The following is an 18,362-nucleotide window of genomic DNA, read 5'->3' as shown; positions in this document are numbered from 1 at the left end:
GGAGGGGCCAGGAAGGGTAGCAAACATGCCCCCCACCCAGAGTGCCAGCTGCAGCCCGGGAACTGGCTCCCCTGCCAGTCTCTCGGAGGCACACATCTGTCCCAGAGCTCCTGCGGGGAGGGCAGTGCTGCCCTTGGGACAAGGGTGTCAGGTGCCTGGCCCGGGGAGGAGGCGAGGGCTGACTGCTGGATGGGTTCGTTCCTTCCCTATCCCCACTGCAGTCCAGGGCGTGTGTGCAGAGGGCCTGACAGGGTCAATGGGGGCCTGGAAGAAGCACGCTGGGGAAGATTAGAGGGCGGGGAAACCAGTGCTAGGTGGTGTCTGGAAGGCCCAGTGTCTTGTTCCACTCAACCCCCACCTCCCGTCTTCCTGCTGACCTTAGACAACCCCTTGACTGCCTCAGGAATAAGTCTTCTCTTCTGTACAATAAGACCCTACCTCCTGCTCCGTTTGCATCCCCCAGCCTTGCAACAGTCACGATGGGTTGATGTAAAAGGGCTCAGACATGAAAAGGGTCTCCCAAAGTGGGTACAGGTGGGGCTGCCCCAGGGGGCCGGAGCACCTGCTCTGATGCTGACTGGAGCCGTCACGGGAAGAACCAGTGGGGAGGGGCAGGGATGGGTTTGTTGCCTCTCTTATTGCCAGTGTTCTGCCAGAGAGTCAGAAAGGCCCCAGGCTGGAGGTCAGGCTGGGGGCAGGGGCCACAGCTCACCTCTCCTCTCCTTGAGATACTCCGGATCCACAAGAACCACTCCATCTGGAGGAAGGACAGGGAATGAGCAGACATGACCTCAAACTTCTGAGCCCCAAAAAGTGAAGTGAAGTCGCTCAGTCATGTCCGACTCTTTGTGATCCCAAGGACTGTAGCCCCCACGCTCCTCCATCCATGGGATTTTCCAGGCAAGAATACTGGAGTGTGTTGCCATTTCCTTCTCCAGGGGATCTTCCTGACCCAGGGATCGAACCCAGGTCTCCCGCACTATAGGCAGATGCTTTGCCGTCTGAGTCGCCAGGGAAGTCTGAGCCCCAAACACCATGTTAAATTCAAACCCAACCATTTGTCTGTTCACAAGCATCACAAGGGCTTCCCCAGTGGCACAGTGGCAAAGAATCCACATGCCAAGGCAGGAGACATGGGTTAGATCCCTAATCCGGGAAGACCCTACATGCTGCAGCGCTGCTAAGCCTGTGTGCCACAGCTACTAAGCCTACGCTCCAGAGCCTGGGAGCCGCAACTACTGCGCCCTCACACTGGACATACTAAAGCCCGAGCGCCCCAGAGCACTTGCTCTGCAACAAGAACACCACCACCATGAGAAGTCTGAGCATCGCAGCTACAGAGTGGCCCAAGCGCCCTGCAGCTAGAGCAAAGGCCAAACAGCAACGAAGACCCAGCACAGCCAAAAATAAATAAAATCATTATAAACAAAAGCATCATGAGAGAAATGGGAAGGCCAGCAGCCAGTGAATGTTACCACCATGGCCCCTCCACCCATTGACCCAGGCTGGCCTGACAAACCCAGCTCATGACTATAGGCAGGTTATTTAACTTCTCTTTCTTCATCTGTTAGTCAGAATAAGAAGATGAGTTCAAAACCCCAGTATCAGGTATATTGTGGAATTCAGAAGTTTTGAATTATAGAAAGGCCATGTGGTCCCTCTTCTGTATCTTCTCTAATGCCTTCTGCCAGCTCTGGGGCAGCATCCCTTGTCTAGCCCATTAAAATCTCTGCAGGGAAACTACTTGCACCAAGAGGTTAACTAAGGCATCAGTCACCTCCCATCAGTCCAAGCCAGGCTGCCACTAAATGAATTCTGTGTCAAACTCATGAACAATTAGGTGCTCTGGGGGCTTCTGGATTCGGGATTTGCAGACCTGCAGTACCCACCTCACAGGGCTCCTGCGAGGACTAAATGAATTAATACGTTTAAAGTATTAGCCGGTACCTGGCACATGTGACCATGGAGAATGTCCCAAGGCCTGACCTTGAGAGTACAGAGTCCAGTTGAAGACAAAGGATGCTCTCTCTGCTCAATGATGTAAGGGAGAAGTTTTTCTCACTGTGGGTCATTTGATCAACTTGGTATGACGCCCCAGGACTCACTGGGATCTACAGGGTCTAGCACAGGGCCTGGCATGAAGTAGGTGCTCTGTGAACACTGGCTGAATGGTGCTCAGGGTGCCTACGTGTACTAGGGGAGCCAGATCTCTCCTGCCCTTCTCCCCAGACCCCGTGATGCCCAGCCCCCGTGACCCCATTACTATTCTTAAAGGCAAATGGGTGTGAACAGCCCTGGCCTCAGACAGCCCATAGGAAACTGCCTTGGCCACAGGGGGGCAGGCCACAGGTGAACATGGGGATGTTTGCTCCCCGCCTCCAAATTCATGGGGGAGATGGAAATGGCAGAGAGGCTGGTGAGCTTCAGAGAGCACCCGACAGGCTGGGAGGAAAAGTAGGGCTGTCTGGCTCCAGGCCAGGAAGGGACTCAGAGTAGAGCTGGACACTGCAGCCCACAGCCTGCAGAGCGACCCCAGGGACTTGCCAGGCCTCCCGCCCCAAGGTCACAAAGACCTTCCTCCTAGCGAGCTGACACCTGGCTCTCTGCTCCATCTGCTCCCACCTGGGCTCTGGAACCACACGTCTGTCCTACCCTCTTGGCCCCAGGACAGCTCCCAGGCCACATTTCCTGTGAACTTTTCCCCCAAGCAACACATCCCACTTTCTTCATCTGGACTTAGCCTCCTGCGGTTTCCAGGGCCCAGCCTCCCAACCTGTCACCTTCTTTGGTCTCACCTGGGTTTGTTCATGTCCCTCTTCAATCATTTAACCTCTCTGGGTCTCACTGTCCACATCTGTAAATTAGGGTTAATCCTAGGCCTCCCTCCCTCAAACAAATTGTAGGAAGAGACAAGATTGAGGTTCTTTAAGGAAAGCTACAGTTCTTAGAATCCTAACCGGAGGTGATTTTGCCCCCCAAAGGGATATCTGGCAATGTCTGAAAACATTTCTGATTGCCATACTGGGATGGGGGGCCTCCCAGTGTCTGATGGGTAGAGGCCAGGAATGCTGCCAAGCATCTTTCAACACATGGGATGGCCCTGCCAGCAAATGATCCAATCCAAAACCTCAGGAGTGCTGAGGCTGAGAGAAGCCCTGAAGTGGAAAAAGTCCTTGGAAGGTGCCTTCAGCCACAGCCCAGCCTCCTGGTAAGAACCCCATGTCAGTGAAGACAGCCTCCATTTCACAAGCCCCTAGGTTTTCTTTCCATCTCCCCACCCTTTGCCATCAGAAGGGAGCAGAACGAAGTATCTGTGGAGCCAGACTGCCCAGGTTTGAATCCAGGCTCCTCAATCTACTAGCTCTGGGACCTGGAGGAAGTCACTTAACCTCTCTGTGCTTGGGATGGTAATAACAGTAGTTCCCCCAGTGTTGGGTACACAGTTAAGCCTCATGCTAAGTGGCGGCTGCGGTCATCAACATCCTCATCGTCCTTATCGTCAGGATGCTTGCCCCACTTCCTACCTCTGTTCTTCCCACAACGTCCTTTCACAGGCCCCTCAGCAGAAGAGGAAAGCAGCTGCTTGGTTAGTCTTTGCTGACTAGAGCCAAAAGCCACACACATCCTATTCTTGGCACCAGGCCCCTCTGGAGACCTGCAGGATATTCCTGGGCCACTTCAATCTGCCCTTTTCTGGGAGGGGTCAGGCCACCGCTCCCCGCCCCCCGGCCTCCAGGGACTCACCCACGGGCTCCACAAGGTCAATGTGGTCCACAAAGTCCCGCTTTCCCAAATAGACGGTGAGCTGGGAAAGAAAGGTACAGAACGCGTTAGCAGCTGTGGGCCCCTGCCCCAGAGCAGACCCTGGAAGTTGCCCCTGAACTCCCTGGACCCAACCCTAACCCTCATCATCGAAATCCTAACTGGATGTGGACCTGATCCCCAGTCCTAATACTAGGAATAACAAGGCCTTGTATAAATTTTAAAGCACCTGTTTATCCCAAAACCCTGCAAAGAAGTTCTTGCTCCTATTTTGCAGATGAGGACACTGAGGCCTGCAGGGACCTTCACATCAAGCACCACTGAGTGTGGAGTGGCAGCAGCAAAGGTGCTTGCTGAGCGGGAGTGCTGGGCGCATCCCTGAGAGGAGGGGGGACCCTGAGCAGGGCCAGTGGCACCGGGAGGTGAGGGGGCTCTGAACACTGAGCTCTGAGTGTTCCCCACCTCTGTGCAGCCTGCAGGGATCCACTCAAACAAGGACTTGTTCTCCAAGGCTGTGAGCCTGTGCCCTGCTGGTTGCCAGCCTTCAGGGGAGAACCCCAGAGCTAGAATCCAGAGCGTCATTCCAGATGGTCTGTGCTCCTCCACAATGCCTCCATGCTGACAACTGACCCTCCATCAGATTTCTGTCTCCACAGCCACGCCTGACAGGATTATGCACCAGCTCCTTGGTTATCTACTGCCTGGAGCTCCCACAGCTGGGACCTTTCTCCCCACCGTAGCCAGACTGGTCACCCTAAAACGCAAATCTAACCATGGAAGTCTGGTCTGAAAACACTCTGATGGTTCCTCAGTGTCCAGAAGCAAGAAGACAACCACATTCCATTCCAAATGTCAACTCTGATTGATTGGTAGGGGCTGCCTGAGGCCCTGGGTTGAGAAGAACCCAAGATGGAATATCACCTCAACAGGAAAAGGTGGCCAGTGATTGGTGATGTCTGCTGTAGGCACAGAAGGGGGATGTGAGCACACACAATGATGTCATCTGCCAGCCTGGGCCAGGAGTCCAATCTTCTGAGCCCAACTCCAAGGCTCCAGGACCCAGCTCGGCCAGCCCCCCACCTCAGCTCCTGCTCCCTCTGCTCCTGCTTGGCACCCAGATGCCCTGTGATTTATCTTCATGCCTCGCATGCTCTTTTCCTCCCTACCTTGCCTGGGAGTGCATCTCTCCTCAGGAAAACCATCCCTGACCACCCAGGCTGGGTCTGCAGCCCCCACGCACCCCTCTATCACACACTTGCACTTTATATTGATCAGGTTTTCTATGTCTGCCTTCCCCATCTGGCTGTGCCTTATTTTTATCTCAGTACACCCTACTCCAACTCCCACAGGCTCAGCCCAGACCTGACATGGAATGATGTCAGTCATACCCATTTGCTGACCTGCGAGGAAATCAGGATAGGGCCTGGGGCTGTGTTAAGAAAGAGAGTGGGGTGGGCCCTGGGAGCTGCCCCAGATAATAGGGCTCAGTAGAGGCTCCAGGGGCCGCTCATGCCAAAGGACTAGGTTTCCCTGAGGCCCTTGGCACTGGCTCTAATTATTGCACTCACAAGGCAAGGCAGCCTCTCTGGGATAGGCTGTGTTTCCCCATACCAGAGCAGGGGTGCCGTAAAGTCCAGGGGGGTTATAGCTGCCCCCCTCAGTTTGCTGAGAGCATCCCTGTTACTGTAGCTGAGGGAGGACAGAGCTGTGTCTCCTCCTCAGACAGGATGTGCCAGTCTTTCACAGCAGTAAAGATGCCCAAGAGAGAAGGAGAGTTTGGGGGACAGAGAGGAGCCGGGGTGGGGCTGCCACAGACTCACCTTTCCATTGGGGCTTGCCTTCTTGAACACCCTGGGGAGAGAAAGAGTGGGAAGGTCAGGTTAGCATATTCTGCCCTGGGGGAAGGTGCCTGCAGGGCATCTCTCAGTAGGACCAGAACAAGGGGCCTGGAGTGACTTGCAGGCTCCATACAAGCGCTGAGAGCCGGAACAGTGCCCAGCACCATCGGGTCTCCCCATCTCCACCATTCTGAGAAACCGCGCCAGCCTTCATAGCTCCCCTGGGCGCCCTTGACAGCTCCCTTGGTCTATTCCTCACCCAGCAGGTGGAGGGAGTCTTCAAAGACAGGTCAGACCACCCCAGCTCACGCAGAGGCACAGCCTTATGTGTCTGCCCGCCTCCTTTACCTCTCAGCATCACCTCTCCCACTCCCCTCCCGTCCACTCCAGCCACAAGCCTGCTTGCCTTTCCTCCAACACAGCAAGGCACTCCTTGCCTCAGCAGTCAGTCCCTTTTCCCTGGGACGCTCTCCCTGCACAGATCCGCCTGCATCCGCTGGCCCAGCCCCGCACCTTATGTGATGAAGCTTCACCCTGCGCCTGCCCAGGAATGCCAGAGCTCTCGCTGTACTTGCCCTTTTCCCACAGCACTCACCGCCCCCTAACCCACTGCACAGCTGACTCTGGGGTTACATGTACCCGTCTATTAGCTCCACAAGGGCAGGAGTCTTTGTCTCTCGTCCTCTGTTGCATCCCAAGCCCCTAGAATGGCACACCTGGTAGGTATTCGATACACCTGTGTTCATGAATGGCAGGAAGCCAGCAGCCAGTAAATATTAGTTGAGAATACGAATGAATGAATTAGGGGAGGAAGCAACTGAAGCACGAAGCCAGGAAGGGAGGGGATGTGCCTGGGATGGCACAGCAGAGCACAGGACTCGGAGTCAGGCAGAGGTGGTCCCCTGCAGCTCCTCCTGGTCTCTCCCTGAGCCTGGTCTGGGAGTCCCTCGCCTGTCCCCCATCATCCAGCCCCAGAACTGCTCTGAGGAATGTTGAGAGGGGAGGGAATAAAGGCAGAGACAGAGGGTGTTAGAGGAGGGCAGGGAGGGAAGGAGGGAGAGGAAAGGGGTGCTGGCCCTGGAGTGTGACCGTAAAAGACGGAATGAGAGACCGTAAAACAAGCAAGCAAGAGAGGAAGAGAGAGTCACGGAGAGAGAGAGCAGGCAGAGCCGCAAAGCGGCCACTAAGAGGGGCAGGAGGTCCAGCAGGCCTCCAGGGCGAGGCGGGGTGAGGCCCAAAGTGTCAGCAAGTCCTCCCAGAAGGAGACTGAGGTTGTGGCTCTGTGCTGCCTCCATAGCACTGCCCCCCATCACTACCACCCCTTACTTCTGGGGCCCAAGGGGCCACTGATGGGTCTGAGCTTGGCTTGCAAATAGGAGCCTAGCATATCCCTCCCCCACTTCCCCTAGGAGTTCTGGGTTTTCTCCTCCTCGGAAATATTTATCATTGTTTGGAGTGTGAAGATGCCACAGTCAGCTGGGGCGTAATAACTACCAAAGTGAGAAAAAAAAATACAGATGACACGATTCGAACCAATAACTCACAAACTAAGGCTGGACCTGCAGAGGAGACCAGGGAAGTGACATGCCACCGAAATCCCTGCTGCTTCCAGAAGCCTCAGTCCATCCCTCGGGAGCCCCGGGTCAGAGGGAAAGGAGAGGCCACAAACGCCTGAGGCCACAAAGAACTGAGTCAGGAGAAGCCATCCCAGTGACCCCTGAGAGGGACTAGGGGCACCCTGGTGACAAGAGGCGGGGGGGGGGGGGCAGGGGGCAGCTAGGAGGAGTGATAGAGAAACAGGGAAGGGAGGCGGGTAAGAAGAAAGCAAGAAGGAATTAACACTTAAAAGAAGAGGGAACTAGCATTAGTTGAGTGCCCAATTAATTACTTCTCATTACAGCACTGTGAAGTGAGCATTGTAATTCTCATTTTACGGATGATACACTTAAGGTTCAGAGAGATGAAGGAATTTTCCCAGAAGCACACAGCAAGCAAAGGGCTAACAAGTCAGGATTCAGACCCAGTTCTGCCTGGCTGCCTTCTGACAGTATACAAGGAGATAGGTAATTTTATGTTCAACCCCGCTGCTTTCCTAAAGCAGGTGTTTTCATCAGCATCAGGAATAACAGAAAAGAGAGGAATTGAGGACAGGAGGAGGGGGACACAATGAAAGAGTGAGTAAGGGGCAAGGAGGCGAGTGAAGGCAGGAAGCCCGGCCGGCCCAGCACTGGGGGACGTACCACTGCTAACTCAGTCCCAGGCCACACTCTCTGGGAGCAGGATGCTGATGGCTTCCTCAGGCAACAAAAGCAGCAGCTGCCGTGCCCTCTAGGCTTGTACACCCTTGTCATGGTCATTTCTCTGAGTATTTTCCCCAGAACACTGCTGTGGATCCTTCCACAATCCCATTTCAGAGATGAGAAAACCAAGGCTCAAACAGGTGAATGATGGCTGCTTGTCTCCAAAGCCTGTGTCCTTTCCACTCTATCCCACAGCCAAACCATCCCTGAAACAACTCCACTGGCTTCCTGACCCCAACGCTGTCAGAGAAAAAGGCCCGTGTAGGGGTGCTTCCAGCTAACCAGGACCCCACCTGTGCAGCACCTCACAGATGGCTTCTGCCTGTCCACTTGGAAGAACAAACACAAATATGCAAGACTGAAGCCAAAGGCAAACTTGGGACTGTGGGATGCCTGGGTTTGGTTCATCCCCAAGTCCCATCAGTGCCCGGCAAGCCTGATCCTCAGAGCCAAAGCTGGGTCTCCTACAAGAAATGCCAGCAGCGTTCTAGCTGAGTAAGGCTCCCTGGAGACAAGGAATAGAAACCCACCACGCAGAACTCAAGAAAAGGAGACAGTAAAGAAAAAAACCTCACGGGAAGGATATGCAGGCAGGACGCGCGGGGGCTGGAGCCAGGAACGGGGAAGCCATCCACCCCTCAGGCAGCGCCTCTCTGTCTCCACCTTTCCCCCTGGAGACGCACGTTCTCCTGCCTGCGCTGCTCTCCTTGCGGCTGCTCCATTGTCTCTGTGGACCAACTCTCTCTGCTTACTCAGGGCTTTTCTGCCCCTCCATCATTTTGGCTTCCATGTGGCTCTCACTCTGACCCTGTTTCTACTCTGCCTCTGATCTGCTTCCCACTGTTAACTGGCTGAATGGCCCAATTCCAAATTCCCAGGAGAGGGATTTGATTGGTCAGTTTTGGTCACGTGTCCCACGCCTGGGCCAATCAGCTAGGTGAAGGGTGTGTCATGTAGCTCATCAGGCATGGTCAGAGTAGGGTCGGTAGAGCAATGTGTTTCAAACCAGGGGTCACAATCCATTTGTTGACACTGAAATCAACTTATAGAACTGTCACTAGCACTTTTGCTGTTGTTGAATGAAATAGAAGATATAAGAATAAGGTGCAGATGGCAAGTAGTAGATATTATTGTATTTACCAATATTCCATCCCTTCTAAGGCTGGGCATATGTGTGGATCAAATTTCTCTTGTGAGGTTAGATATGCCCATACAGCTTGCTCTGGCCAACGAAATAGGAACAGAAATGCCATATGTCACTTCCAGCCAGAAGTATTTAAGGGCTGGTGCATGATGACCCCATGCTGTTTATATTCATTTTCTATGGAAGCTACAATAAATTATCACAAATTTAGTGGCCTACAACAGCATAACCTTAGTACCCTACAGTGTTAAGTTCAGAAGTTCACTAGGTTAAAATCATGGGGCTTCCCAGGTAGTTCAGGGGTTAAAAAAAATTCAAAATCTGCCTGCCAATGCAGGAAATGCAGGAGATGGTGATTTGGCTCCTGGGTGGGGAAGATCCCCTGGAGGAGGAAATGGCAACCCCCTCCAGTATTCCTCTATGACTGAGCAACTGAGCATGCACGCACAGGTTAAAATCAAGGTGTTGGCAGGGCTGCATTCCTTTCCAGAAGCTCTAGGAGTAAATGTGTTTTCTTGCCCTTTCCATCATCATTCCATGTCTCAAGGCCTCTTCCTCCATCTTCAAAGCCAGCAACACCAGGTTAGGTTCTTATCACATTGCATCACTTTGACCTCCTCTTCTGCCTCCCTCTTCCACATTTAGAGACCCACTGCATGAATACATGCAGCTCCCTACTTTAAGATCCACTGATTTTAGGAAACTCAATTCCATCTGCACCTATAATTCCCCTTTGCCAAATGATATAACATATTCAAAGGTTCCAAGGATTAGGATGTAAACATTGTTGACGGGGTGGGCGGTGGGGGGGTTCTTCTGCCTACCATGGCCTCTTTCCTCTGTCATTGAAACCAGCAATGATCTGGATGGGGAAGCCTTCAGAGACTAAATTCCAGGGCTCTCCTGCTAAATGACAGACAGCATGAGAGAAACTTCTTGAGCCACTAAGGTTTGGGGGTTATTTGTAACTACAGCAGACCAGCTTCACCTAATTTTTTAAAAATTTAAGTATCATTTAGTAAAATTTCTGTTTCAGGTGAACTGAGTTACAATGTAAAATGAATATCATGGTACAAAATTTTAAATGTTTAAAAAGCATGCCGAAAACAAACATGCTCTATCAGTGTCTGTGCAGCCTGTTAGATCCTATTTTCTGATTCTGCTGCTTTTCTGTGAGCTACCAGTCCTCCCAAATATCTACTTGTGCCTGTAGGGAGAAGCCTGCATCATGAGGGACCCAGAACAAAGTACCTTCCTGGATAGATTACCCAACATTCAAGAGTTTATCATTTTGTACAGTACAGCTAAACAATGGGATATTGCATAGCACTGAAATTATGCTTGCATCTTTCATAACATGGGGAAATGCTTATGATAGAATATTAAGCAGAAATCAGCAATCAAAACAATATGTTTGGCATGAGCTCAAATTTATACTCAATAAATATCCAAAAGAAAGAAGGAGAAGACTGGAGGTTGTTAAGATGGCAACACTCCTCAAACTTATCTATGAATTCAATGCAATACCTATAAAAATTCCAGCTGGATTTTTTGCATTAACTGACAGGCTGATCCTAAAATTCATATGGAAATATATTAGTGAAGACAATCTTTTTTAAATATAATTTTTATTGTAATTATTTGCTTGAGTGTCTCTCTCACTTTGCCCTATTTTTTCATCTGTTTTGTTCTGGCGTTTTCTTGAGGCATTGTGGATCTTAGTTCCCTGACCAAGGATCCAGCCCGTGTCCCCCGCAGCGGAAGAGCAGAATCCTAACTACTGAACCACCAGGGAAGTCCCAAGACAATCTTGGGGGGAAAAAAAACCAACAAAGTTGGAAGACTCAGACTTCCAAATTCAAAATTTACTACAAAGATACAGTAACCAAGACTGTGTGATCTTGGCATAAAGATAGACACAGAAATCAATGGAACAAAATTGAGAGTCCAGAATTAAGCCCATATATTTACAGTCAATTGATTTTTAACAAGGGAACAAAGAGAAGACAAAGGAGATAAAATAGTCTTTTCAATGAATGATTCCTGGACAACTGGATATCCATATGCAAAAAAATAAACCCCACAACCTCACACCAGTTCCGTCCCTGAATGGGGAACTAAGATCTCACATGATGCGAGGCCCAGCAAAAGAAAGAAAGAGAGAAAAGGGAAAAGCTATAAAACTCTTAGAAGAACACATATATATAAATCTACATGACCTTGGATAAGGTAATGGTCTCTTAGACATGACATCAAAAGCACAGGCAACTAAAAAAAAAGTAGATAATTGAACTTTATCAAAATTAAAAATTTTGGAGTTTCAAAGGTCACTATCAAGAAAGTGAAAAAACAATCCACAGAATGGAGCAAATATTTTCCAATCATGTATCTAGTAAGAGTCTAGTATCCAGGATATATAAAGATCCTATTATGACTCAACAACAAACAGGCGAATACCTTGATTAAAATCAAGCAATGAGTTTGAATAGTCATTTCTTCAAAGAAGGTATACAAGTGGCCAGTAAGCACATAAAAAGATGATTAGTTACTGGGGAAATGCAAATCGAAGCCACAACAAGGGTATTCCCTGGTGGTCCAGTGGTTAGGATTCTGCGTTTCCACCGTCAAGGACCCCAGTTGGATCCCTGGTCAGGGAACTCAGATCCCGCAAGCTATGAAGCGTGGCCAAACAAAAAAGCCACAATGAGATATTTCACACCCAGTAGGAGACCTATCATAATAATTAAAAAAAAAAGGACAATAAGCCTGTGTTATCAAGGATGTGGAGAAATAGGAACCCTCACGCTTTGCTGGTGGTTAGCAAAGGGGTGCAGTCACTGTGGCAAACAGTCTGGCAGTTCCACTCAACAACACTGAGCTAACATATGACCCAGCAATTCCATTCCTAGGTAGAGACTCAAGAGAACTGAAAATGATGTCCACACACACAAAAATGTTCATAGTGGCATTATGCATAACAGTCATACGCCACCAACTGCTGAATGTGTTTTTTATCTGTGGCATATATATTCAATGGAATATTATTCAACCATAAAAAGGAAGGGATGAAGCACTGATTCATGCTACAACATGGATGAACCTTGAAAGGATCAACATTATATTTTAAGTGAAAGAAGTCAGACACAGAAAGCCATATGTTGTTTGATCCCATTTATTTGAAATGTCCAGAACGGGCAACTACACAGAGACAGAAAGCAGTTTGGTGGTTGCCAGAGGCTGGTGGGAGGTGGGATGGGAAGTGATTGCCAATGGGTAGGAGTTTCTTTTTGGGGTGCTGAAAACTCTGGAATTAGTGGTGATGGTTATACAACCTTGTGAAAATACTAAAAACCACTAAAACTGCAAATACTATGGTATGTAAGTTATATCTCAGTTTTAAAAACAAACCCAATAAATGAGTATAAGGAAAGAAAATATGCCCAAATATTAACAGGGGTTAAAGGATATTCCATCCGTCCACCCACTCACTCCTTTATATTCCTTATTTTTCCATGTTGTACAGTGAGCACCAATTACTTCATAAAGATGCACGGCTTCCCTAACAAGATACATCTCCAGTCTTAATGAAAAAATATCGCAAGTGAAGTGGAGAAAATACGGATCCTATCATTCTGAATGGATGTTAGAATCTCTGATATTGCAACTTTGCAATCCAGAGTCCATGTCTCTGTGATTCCTCAGACCCTTCCCCAGACCTGCTGTGTCAGCTGTTACAACTGTGCACCGTGCCATCTCCTCAGTGTTCTCCTTCTCCAGGAAGCCTTCTCTGACTTCCCTAAACTGGGATTAGATGTACCCTGCCTCCCACACCCGGTGCGTCCCCATCGCAGCATTTACACACTGTAAAAGTCTGTTTACTAGCCCTGTGCTTCCCTAACAACTGGATCCCTGGGGGCACAGCATGATGCCTGGGCCACAGGAAGTGCTCAGTAAATAAATACAGGTGGAATGCTGTCCAGTGAATGCCCTAAGAGGGAATTAGTCACGAATGAGGATGAATAAAGTTTCAAAAGATGGGTAAGGATCCTTTGCCAAGGGTGAGTGGACTCCACAGATTTCTCCTATCTGTGCTTCTCTTTGGCTGTCAGGATCAACAGGCACTGGGTTTAGAAAATACTTCACAGGGGCAGGGTCTCAGCCAGCATCAGGGTGAGCCAGGAAGATAACTGATACACCCAAATGGGCCTCTGCTCAGCTCTGACCAATGACTCTTCCATTTATCATTCCCTTATCCAGTAAACAGTCACACACTCCTACCACTGCCAGGCTCTGCAGGCACCAAGATGAATAATTCATGGTCACTGCTGACAAAAAACTGTGGTATAGCCAAGTGAGACAAACCCATCAACCACAACGGCCACCATGCATTAAGCTTTCACTGTAAGCCAGGTGCTTTGCTAAGAACTTCAGCATATTAAGATATTATTCCATCTAAACATTCCCATTTTTCAAAGGAGAAACCTGAGATTCAGAAACCCTAAATAGCTTGAAGTCTCAAAGCCAGTACCAGAAAACTCATACAGGAGAGAAACCCTATGAATGGGCCACCTACGGGAAATCATTTAGCCAAACATGTCTTACACAACATCAGAAAACTCATCCGAAGGAGATTATCCACGAATGCGGATTCACTGCCAGAGAATTGAGAGAGCACTGGCAACAATTCAAGCCTTTGTGAGCATCCGAAAATTCATGCTACGAGTACAGTGAATGTGGGGAAAACTTCAGATAGTAATCTCAATCAGCAACAGAAATCTCTTCCAGGAGAGAAATCAGGTGCCAGTCACTGCTCTAAGTGTGTCTTAAACATGAACTCACTTGTTTTTCCAACAACATTTGAGAAGGTATGGTTATAATCCCATTTCTCAGATGAGGAAACTGAGACACAGAGAGTCTAAGTCATTTACTCAAGGTCACAGAGCTAGTAAGGGGCACAGCTAGATACTGAAACCCAGGCAGTCTCACTCCAGAGATGACACTTTTCACCACTCACAATACTACGCTATAGATGGGATTGTGTGGTTCTGTCTGGGGGACCAGGAAAGGCTTCGAGGAAGGCAGTATCAATGAGGGGGATCTTCAAGAACACACACAGGTATGGAAGAGGTGATGGCACTGCTCGTGGAGGCCTGGGGAGGGCAGCTGAGTCCACTCAGTGTTTGGGAGATAGTGGGCAATCTGAAGTACATCCCAAGTGCCTAGGAAGGGTACCAAGGAGGAGTATGGGCCTGAGAAGGGTCCACTCCCCTCCCTGCTAGTCACAGAGCATCTCCAGACCCCAGGCCCTGGGCTAGGTGTGCAGGGTCTCGGATGCCAGACTAAGGAACTCAGACCATATCCAGAAAGCAATAAGAGCCATAGACACCTAGTGGGGAGGAGAATGGCTGGGGCTGTCTCTTGGACGCAGAGATGCCATAACCCCACCCCTTTCCCTATCCCTGCCCCTGATGGCAGTCATGGTCAGCTGGGCAGGGTGGGGGCCTGCAAGGGGGCGTTCACCCTCAGGTACACCCGCCCTACATTCTGACCCACTTTCCTGGGTGTGAGAACAGCCATCAGGGAGCAGGGAGGTGTGAGGAGCAGGTGGCTGTGGCAGCAAAGAGGTTTCTAGGGCCCTTATCACACTCTCCCTGGTAGTGGGGTTATTTGTGTACAGGCTGCTCTGCTCTTCCAGGACTGAACAGCCCTCCCTGCTTCGGAACACTGCCTTCCTGTTTATCCACCATCAGTGCACCTGCTTCTCAGGACAGCCCAGGAGAGGGGCAGGAGGCAGGAAGATAGGAAAGGTCACCCCTGTTTCACAGATTTGGGGAGCGTGCAGCCCGCTTTATTTCCCAGATGGAGAAACTGAAGCCCAAGGGTGAGAAGAATCTTGCATCCAGGCCAGGAGACTAAGGCCCAGAGAGACTGGTGTGCCCAGAGTCGAAGACCAGGAGGAGAGCCCCAGGCTGCTGGTTCTCTGGGCACAGGCCCGAGGGATGAGGGGCAGTGGATGGGGGTCTGGCCAAGTCGAGCTCCAGGACTTCAGACTTCTCACAGGCTCCGAGGCACACAGCTATTGCTTCAGCCTCCTGCCCACATTCATGTGTCCACTTTTCTAGCCATGATCCGTATTTGTGAATACTTTCAGGAGCTGCAGAGTGAGGGAGAAGAAGAGCCACCAGGTGGCCACGGAGGTGGGGTTGGGGGGTAAGCTTCTAAAAGAAGCCTGGCCCATTTTCTAGTAACCCATAAAACCAGAGGTCTGAAAATCAAAGGCTAATAAAAATTTCACCAAGCAGGCCGACAGCTCGATCCCAGAGAGCCCACAGACCACATCTGAATGCTGTCCCGCCTTCTCGGGGGTCGAGAGGCAGGAAGGGAAGGGTGCTGGCAGAGGAAACAGTGCGGACGCTGAAGCAAGCAGACCCCGCCTGGGTCCTGTGTGACCTTGACTTTCGCTTCCTCTCTGAAGCATGCTTTCAGTTGTCTGGAAAATGGGGTTGATGTCTACCCCACAGGTGAAGGCGTATACAAAGCCTTGGGACCTAGTAGGGAATGATAAAGGAAAGCAGATGTCGTTGGTACGGTGATAACTATTGTTATTATCACTCTGCCTTCCCTCCAGAGCCCAGTGGAGAGTTCTTGCCCAGATGTCCCTTAGGTGGGTCAGGATGGTTATGTTACCTCCATTGGAGAGAGAGAAGATTTTTTAGTTGGCTGTCTCCCTTCCTGTCTCAGATAGAAAACAGCAGTTTATGATATTCTTTTCCTAGTTTAGACCCTCACATTCCAGAAATCTCCAGGGACACACCCTGCTATTCCCTCTCTCCGCAACAGCCTTTCCACCGGTTCCCCCACTGCAGTCCCTCCCATCCTTCCTGCTAAATACCACCTCATCCAAGAAGCCTTCCCTGACTGCTTCAGCTTAAAGTGGCCTTGCCCTGACCCCTTCCTCCTTCCCTCTTGCCACTTATCTTGGCTACTCCCCTCCTTGCTTTTTGATTCTTTTTGTTTTTCCAATCTTTGAGCCTGACACTGTTCTTACCTCCAGGAGATATAGGCCCCTGTGTCCTGTCTCCAGGGCATCTACACTCTGGAGCAGGGGGAGAGACAGAGAGATCCTCCACCAAGAAACAGAACCCTCTGTTAGAAGCACAGCAGGGGAGTGGGATGATTCAGTGTATGGTGTGCCCAGCTCGGCTTCAGGCACACAACCGCCTTCCTACACACACACACACACACACACACACACATGCACACACACACTCCAGGCACACAACCGCCGTCCTACACACACACACACACACACACACACACACACACACACACACACACACACACACAGTCTCCCTTCCCCTCCTCCACTCTGTCCGTGTCCCCTCAGCACCCACACAAGCCTGCACATCTCCGCTCCCCAGTGGACAGCATGGAGCTGATATACTGACAAACTCCAGAGAGCAGAAACCCCTTTCTCCATCATCTTCCTTGGTATATAATTGGTGCTGAGTAAATATTTTAAATGAATGAATAAACAAATAAACAAAAGCCAACTGCTGAGCTTGAAGATGGGTAAAAGCAGTACCTGAGCCTAGAGGCGAATCAGAGGTGGACAGCCTGGCCACCAGAATGAGACATGGGTGTGCGCGACCTTAACAGGAGCACATTCCATGCAGGGCGGCCCCAGACATGCAGCAGCCATGATCTTCCCTGTGGGAGGACTTTATCCAAAATTTTATTTGCTTCAGGCTTTTGGGGGGACAGAGTTGTTTGTCTGTTTGCTTGTTTTTCCAATTTGAACATATAAACTTTTGGGAAAGAGCATATTATATTAAAACTAAATATTGATTCAGAAGTATTACTTTCCTCACCATTCTCACATTTCATGGAGCATCAGAACAATTCAGCACAGTGGTGGATCTCCAACGCTTCATCAACCACTCTGGGGACCAGTCAGGGGCTGAGAGCCCTCCGCAGTCAGAGAGCCCTCTGTCCAGACTGACAGCTACAGCTTAGGGTAGCGGCTCTTTCCAGAGAAAGAATTGCGGAGAGAAAAACCTAGGCCTTACATTTAGCCAGACACAACGGTCAGGATGTGCTGAAACTGGCTGGTACAGGCTCATTCAGAGCCAACTGTCACACTTGTAGGAATTCTGTCATCTAGTTGTTAAACACAGCCACTGCCAATGGCTGTCTACTGGGGTTTATATAACTGTCCACTGGGTTAAATTTGCTCCCCCAGGGGACATATGGCTGTGCCTGGAGACATCTGGATGGTCATGACTTGGGGGAGGGGTGCTACTGGTGTCTAGCGGGTGGAGGTTAGGGATGCTGTGCATGCAATGAAGCCCAGCCCCCTCCCTGCCCCCAACAAAGAACCTCAAGGCCAAATGTTAACCGTGCTGATGGCGAGACAGCCTGAACCAAGATTACAATTAAATAAACTATATTAAAAACAGAGAGGGGGAGGCTTCCTTGGTGGTCCGGTGGTTAAGAATCTGCCTGCCAACGCAGGGGACACGGGTTCCACCCCTGGTCTGGGAAGATCCCACATGCCATGGGGCAATGAAGCCCAGGGGCCAGAGCTACTGAGCCTGTGCTCTACGGCCCAGGAGCTGCAACTACTGCAGCCCCAGTGCCCACAGCCTGTGCTTGGCAACAAGAGAAGCCACCACAACAAAGAGGAGCCCCTGCTCGCCGTAACTAGAGGAAGCACTTGCCCAGCAACAGAGACCCAGTGCAGCCAAAAACAATAAATAAATATGAAAAATATTTTAAAAATCAAGGGAAGACATACTCAGAACTTACCACTTACTATCTGTTATTTCACTGAATTTTACTATAGAGTCCCACTGTGCATCTCTTCCCAACTCCATGTTCAGTGACATCACATTAGTAGGGTGAAGTCCTTGGTGGGAGAATCTACACCACAGAAACTGGCAAACGCTATAAACCCCCCTCACCCCCCCTTTTTCTGGACGGCCAGTTGTTACCAGTGCACCGCTGGGGGCGACCTGAGTAGAGAAGGGAAATCCACAGGTCTGGTGGACGCTTCTGAGTTTTCAGCCCAAGCAGATGACTCAGCACCAGCCTCCCATATGCACTGCGGAACAAGGATCTGAATGTGGCCATATGGACAAACTCTACACACCACACACACACACACACACCACACACACTATGCCCACCACACACACACAAAGACACACATACCCCACACACATCTACAGACAACACACCTATGTAAAGCACACCACATTATGCACACACGCCATGCACACCTGCACCACACACACACCATGCATGCTTCACACCTCA

The 18,362-nt window shown here is 50.2% G+C and overlaps 1 protein-coding gene across 5 annotated transcripts in view; it reads right to left on the bottom strand.

The window, feature by feature from the left end:
• The window catches only part of ARRB1 (arrestin beta 1), a 78,196-nt gene that overhangs the window by 21,297 nt on the left and 38,537 nt on the right, over positions 1–18,362 (bottom strand). For 4 of the 5 annotated variants that reach the window (XM_018059340.1, XM_018059341.1, XM_018059339.1 and 1 more), the window contains exons 2-4: positions 5,583–5,613; positions 3,745–3,805; positions 713–757 (exon numbers count right to left, since the gene is read on the bottom strand). In XM_018059340.1, the coding sequence (XP_017914829.1) occupies positions 713–757; positions 3,745–3,805; positions 5,583–5,613 (137 nt within the window). Of the gene's footprint in view, positions 1–712; positions 758–3,744; positions 3,806–5,582; positions 5,614–8,475; positions 8,712–18,362 lie in introns of those variants that run through there. The other variant, XM_005689984.3, reaches the window with a different exon arrangement.

Source organism: Capra hircus, chromosome 15 (assembly GCF_001704415.2).
Source record: "Capra hircus breed San Clemente chromosome 15, ASM170441v1, whole genome shotgun sequence".
Lineage (NCBI taxonomy): Eukaryota > Metazoa > Chordata > Mammalia > Artiodactyla > Bovidae > Capra > Capra hircus.
The sequence above is the reverse complement of the archived record's forward strand: the minus strand, read 5'-3'. Positions and strand labels throughout refer to the sequence as shown.